This window comes from Phymastichus coffea, unplaced genomic scaffold (assembly GCF_024137745.1).
Source record: "Phymastichus coffea isolate CEN01 unplaced genomic scaffold, Cenicafe_Pcof_1.1 PCOF00116, whole genome shotgun sequence".
Classification (NCBI taxonomy): domain Eukaryota; kingdom Metazoa; phylum Arthropoda; class Insecta; order Hymenoptera; family Eulophidae; genus Phymastichus; species Phymastichus coffea.
Genome location: NW_026706927.1, coordinates 602,346 through 608,345, shown reverse-complemented (window position 1 = coordinate 608,345; position 6,000 = coordinate 602,346). Strand labels below are relative to the sequence as shown.

The window sequence follows — 6,000 nt, the reverse complement described above, 5'->3', positions numbered from 1 at the left end:
TTCGAATTCTATGATTGTTCAAGCTGTACCGACAGATTTCAATTTGTCTTCCACAAGCTTGAATACGTGATTCATTGTCGTGTGCGCATGTTTTGTCGTAAGTTTCATTAGTTTGTTTCATTATTGAAAACGTGTTACTTTTTTTCTTCAGCGCGCGGATAGAAAAATCACTTCGAAAAAACTAGAGGAGGATCGTTTTGACTCCCTAAAGAGCCCCAAGATCAACAGTTCTTATCATCGAAAAATGCTACTCGCAGTTCGATTATAAATTTAGCGAGGATATGTTCTCAATGGGCCAATATAGGAATTAGCGCAACGATCCATCTACATGAAAACCAGTAAATTACGGCTCTTACGTAGAATTTTAAATTTCTACATACATGACACGTCGATCGTGTAGACAAACGAAATTAACATTATACAATCTGCATTTTCTCTGAATAAATTTATATTTTTTTCTCTTTATATACGTTCCATCTTTAATAGGTATACTTTTACACTTGTACATATCTTTTTGTCTTTAGTTTTATTTTTATCATCGTTTTATTTTTTTTAAAAAAGAAAAATATGTTATTTGACAGCACTGCTTTAATAATGTCTTATTTCTATTAGGCTCTCCCACTTTTAAGTTACACTCTTATAATGACACACTTTGAGTGAGCAAGATGACAATTGGCTTAGTCAATTTTGTTTTTAATCAATGAGCTTTCTCTTAGCAAGGTTTGTTTGGTGATTCGATAAAAGTGACTTATTAATAACAAAATGAAGCCCCCGCAAATACCAGGGCATGAATTGTTCTTTTTTTCTTTGCCTTCGAAGATCTGCGTATGTGACGACAGTATAACTACTTCGCATGTAACGAAACGCAACAATAAAATTATGCATATGGAGAAACAGTCGTATATCTCGAGTAAAAGTGAACATATTCTTTTTTGAATGATATAATGGAAATAACAGCAATGATATTACCATCTCTTTTAAAACCGTAAAATATTCTCTTGTCTGCGCGATTTTTTTAAATTCAATGAACGTCTTAAATAGATAAGATAACTTGATTTTTTTCTCAGATTAACACTGGCCAAATGCGCAAACATCAGCGCTTCGAACGCGTACATATAATTATACGTTTTTGTTTATTTGTTATTCGCATGTGTTTGTGAATGTGTATCGTGTTGTTTTTTATATAATCCTTCTGTCTGTTTTATATATTGTTCGTCCATAATGCATAGCGCTCAAAATTAATCACTGTAACACTATTATAATTATAATATATGTATATATTTACATTTACTATCTACATATCTACACATTAACAAACGGTTAGTTTTTTGCGTTTTTATATTTTTAAATATCTCCTTTCTTTTTCTGTTTCTAACAAGCGTACTAATTGGCCAATTTCATATTTAAAACATCACAATACGTTCTTTGTCTTTCTAATCTTCCAAAAAATAATCGCACTCTTTCAATACTTGTCGAGTCATAAGCCTTAATCGTCATCTGGCAATTCAGTTGCAAATTCATTTGTTTTCTCACAATTACAATAATTAATCGCACACTGTTTTCGCAATTGAAGAAAACAACAATCGTATTTTTAGGTAAAAAACAATCAATCGAGCTGTAACGCATTCACGGCGTATCCAAGTAAATGTCACCTGAAGTACACCACGCGTCGCTCATATTTATTCACGGTAATGCAGTACACGTATATAAAATAATAATAATAATAATAATAATAATAATAATAATAATAATAATAATAATAATAATAATAATAATAATAATAATCATAACATAGTAAAATAAATAGCCTAAATTAAAAATGTAAAAGAAAGAAAACAAAAGTAAAATAGTGAGATGCCGAGGAATTAAAAGGGCAACATTGAAGGAAAAAAAAACAATAATTGAAATCTATATATGAATCGCACTCGCGTGATAAGGCAATAAACTTTCGCCACTGTTAATTCCTCCGCCGAAACAATCACGCAATCACGCAGTCTCTTTCTTTCGTTGGGTCTCTTTCTTTCTTTCTCTCGTACAACAAACGATTAAAACGGTATGTATACAATAATAACGCGTATCATCATTATCATCATTTTTCGCTCTCTCTCTCTCTCTCTCTCTCTCCCTCTCTCTCCTTCTTTCGCTCTTTCTGTTCACATTGACTTGTGTGTATTTATGAAATCTGTGGTTTAGGGGGCGGGGTATGTGTGTTGGGTGGCCGATCTCTTTGCAACAAGCCTCTCTTGCATGTGTCCACCCTCGGCCACGTTAATATATAACATATTTATATATCAAGTCTTCCTCCGTGAGTCTCTCCTGGGATATTTCTTTGTTCTCGAATTAACTGTTTGCTTTTCATCTTCGTGTTTGTCTATTTGTTTGTTCAAGCGTCAGCCAGATAGCCAGCCTACCTACAGCGATGGCGTGCACCTGCGACCTGCAGTGGTAGCTTCGTAGTAGTAGCAGCATGTGGCTAACAACAGCGTGTGTGTATATTTTGTCGGGGGCGGGATATAGTTGACTTGTTGTTGTTGTTGTTGTTGTCGTTTTGGGCAAAAAAATTGACTTCTTTTCGTCGTCGACTTTAAGGGGGTACGAACGCTGCAGGCTGGTACAAGGCCGAATCCTAGATGAACGCCCAACACTCGAGCGTCTTTACTACAAAGTCCTCGTGCGGCGCCAGGGGCTCGTTGCCGTATGTGCTGCACGACTGTGTCCTGCCTTGGTACAAATCGCCGTCCAGCCATAGACCAAACTTGCCGCTGCGGATGCAAATGAAATGACATTATTCGCGAAAGCTTGCGAGCCTAACGATCGTTATAAATAAACGTCATATTCATTGACTAATGTTTGTAACTCGGTCGTCAATTGATACTTCCGCGGATTATAAGCTAGGCTTATACTGGTTATTTTGGCCGATAAACCGATAAAGCTACTCGATTCGCAAACTCGATAATTGCGACAAACACACGGGTTCTCTATAAACGCCGGCTATAAATAAATGAACACGATATGAAAAGGCCGACGCATTTGCAGTTGCTCGATCAAAAATAAGCTAATCAAACCTCTCTTCGAGCGAGCAAACCGGAAAATAAAAGTAACTTTCCATCGTCGGAGCAGAGCGCATGAATATGCAGAGAATCGTCGTTGGAAACTTACTCGCCGGCGCCGATAGCCAGGCTCTCGTTGTTGCCCTTGATGAAGTAGAGATTGTCGCCGGTCCAGTTGAATGCCTGGAACCTCGGCGTGAACCTGAACAAGAGGGACTCGCCCGTGCCGTAGAAGTGGTCGCTGACTCGCAGCGAGCACGAGGTCAAGGCTCCGAACACCTGCAATGGTTGAGCATCCGTTAGCGCGATCGCGCGAGTTGAAGACGGAAACAGCTCGGTCGGCGTGACCGACGACTTACATTGCCCCCGGTGTCCTCGATGACCAGCAGAATGGGGCTCTCGACCCTGGCCATTTTGCGGTACATGCTGTTCAGGCTGAAGCCGTGCTGACTGGTGCTAAAGACAAGAGTCCAGAGGTAGCCCTCGGCTCTGGCGGGCAAGTGTCGGCACAATTGTTCGCGGTGCTCGTCGCTCAGTATCTCCGTCTGGCCCACCAAATCCGGCACTATTATCTCCGCGTCCAAGGATATCGCGCTGTTGGCGTAGAGTGCTCGCCTTAACTCCTCGCTCATCGACAGTACCTGCGATTGTGAATGTCGCATCGTTAGTTCGCGCCACCTTCGGCTTGGAAACAACCAACCACGAGATTCGCGAGCTCTTTTTCTCTTTTGTTAACGCTCTCTCGCGAATCTGGCCGTGTACGCATCAACTAGTTAATCTAATTATGGTGCTGGACTATTTGAACGATCCGCCATAAACATCCACACCCACACACGCGCACGCACACATACATTTATATCAGCGCCGTTTTGCAAGGAGATTCGCTCGCGAGCTATATTTTACAAAAATCGTCGACTCTCGTTGCAAAAACGTCGATCGCGAGGTTGTTTGGTGCTCGACGTTCGTCTATACATCAGTAATGTGAGCGTGTCTGGAAGACTACATCGAGGGAGGGATTGCTAAGACACATATGTATGTAGATTGATATCTCTCTGTTACTCTGCTAATATGGGCACTATCTCTAAGTGATATAGCTACAGCTAAATATTAAATATGTATAAGGCCAAACACACACGTATATACACAACAGTGTTTTCTCAAATGCATATACAGAATCACTACTGGCGTGTTCACGTATTTATCGTGGCGTGTGCTATTGTTTTTCGTCGATCGTGTTAGATTTGGGTCCCCCTCTTCTCCTCCCGGTCCGCAAAAGTCCAAAAGTACATGCTCAAATAGACAAGCAGCGTAGCGATGCGTCGTTATTCGTCGCGATCGCGCGGTCAGTCCGGCGCCACAGCTGACCGCGCCGAGGTCGCGAGAAGAGATTTTGGTTTTGGCGAGCGACCTCGAAGGAGCCGAGGGAAACGCCGCGGCGGAGCGAACTGCGCAGCCGTGTGTACAATCGGGTTGCGCGCGTCCACTGCCGGTGGCTTTCTCTTCCGAACGGGGGAGCAAATCTAAAATTCCAATCCCGCCGAGCGCTGCAGCCGCGGCCCAAGGTCTTTTACGCAACCGCATCCCTTGGAGCGCGCGTCGCGAGACCGACTGTTCGCGCACGTGACGGGGTGCGTCACGTTGGCCCGACTCCCTCTCTGACGCAAACAAATTTTGAAAAGGGAGATGATGCCGCTGCGTCCGATTGCCATCGAGGGATAAACAAGGCGACGGAGAGAGCCGACTGCTAGCCGTCGAAGGTTTTTCCTCTACTGCTTTGAGCGCTTCGCGTGAAAACCATTTTCTCGTCTGTATATTTTCAGCTGATACCCGAAAATAGTCGACGGGAGCGCGGGCCAAGAATTTATTAATTCGGAGGGAGGGAGGGAGGGAGGGAGGGAGGGAGGGAGGAGAGAGAGAGAGAGAGAGAGAGAGAGAGAGAGAGAGAGAGAGAGAGAGAGAGAGAGAGAGAGAGAGAGAGAGAGAGAGAGAGAGAGAGACTTAGTCGCTTGGCGACGAACAAAATGGAAAAAACACGGTGATCCGTCTGCCTCGCGAGAGCTTCAATTGAGCACGTATGGCTCGATTATGCGCTAAGGTATGTATGCGTTCCATGACGACGGTCGCTTTGGTCAACGTCCGATGCGCGTGCGTGCGTTCTGCCACGACGACGATTCGCGAAACAAGTACGCTCTTTTCTAGCCAGGCGCGCTGTCGATCTACGCGCAAAGCTCAGCTTTTGAGCTTTTACCGATAGCGTCAGGCTCGAGCAGCGAAACACGTGGTTGAGAGTGCTGCGCTGCCAGCCGGTTAGCATTGTCGAGAGACAGCAGGAGCTTTGCGAACCCCAGTGCGTACCGAGGCTGCATTAGATCGTGCCGCCGACTTTAGCCAGGCCTTTTAGGGAAAGCCTTTCTCTCTCGGCGACCGCGTCAACGCCCTCTTCCAAGATCAGCCTCTCGTTCGTTCGGGGAATCGACGCGACGCGGTCTCTCTTTGCACGCGCGTGCTTTTTTTTCCTTGGAAGCATTTTTAGCGAGGAACTGGAGCGCCAAGTTTTCCCGACGAGGTAGCGACGTAACGCGAAAAAACGCACGGAACATTCGAATGACCCTGGCTTAACGAGACACCCGTGAAATAGTTGCAAACGTCGCGAAACAATCGGCCTGAAGCGAGATCCATGATACGCGAAGGTCGACGACCCTTTTCATCCCCTTTCGATTGGACCTTTTGTTTTTATGTTTTCTTTCGGAACGCGCAGACGGTGTTTACTCTCGATATCTAACGAAAACCGATTGCAATTTACGAGCGACGAAGGCTGGCTCCAGCTTGTCGCAGTCCAGCGCACGGCGCCTTCTCTATTTAAATCCAGTTGTAAATGGTCACGAGAACAGAGAGAAAAGAAAAAATACAAAACAACGAGGCTTCGGCGCGCGACGGAGAGAGCAACAAC

General features: G+C 44.2%; 1 protein-coding gene across 12 annotated transcripts in view; it reads right to left on the bottom strand.

The window, feature by feature from the left end:
* Positions 1-570: 570 nt before the first annotated feature.
* LOC131670791 (oxidation resistance protein 1) overlaps positions 571-6,000 on the bottom strand; it is a 63,888-nt gene continuing 58,458 nt past the window's right edge. For all 12 annotated transcript variants that reach the window (XM_058946712.1, XM_058946715.1, XM_058946711.1 and 9 more), the window contains 3 exons: positions 3,410-3,691; positions 3,160-3,329; positions 571-2,762 (listed from right to left, as the gene is read on the bottom strand). In XM_058946712.1, coding sequence (XP_058802695.1) covers positions 2,627-2,762; positions 3,160-3,329; positions 3,410-3,691 — 588 coding nt within the window. In that variant the 3' untranslated portion in view covers positions 571-2,626. The remainder of the gene's footprint in view (positions 2,763-3,159; positions 3,330-3,409; positions 3,692-6,000) is intronic.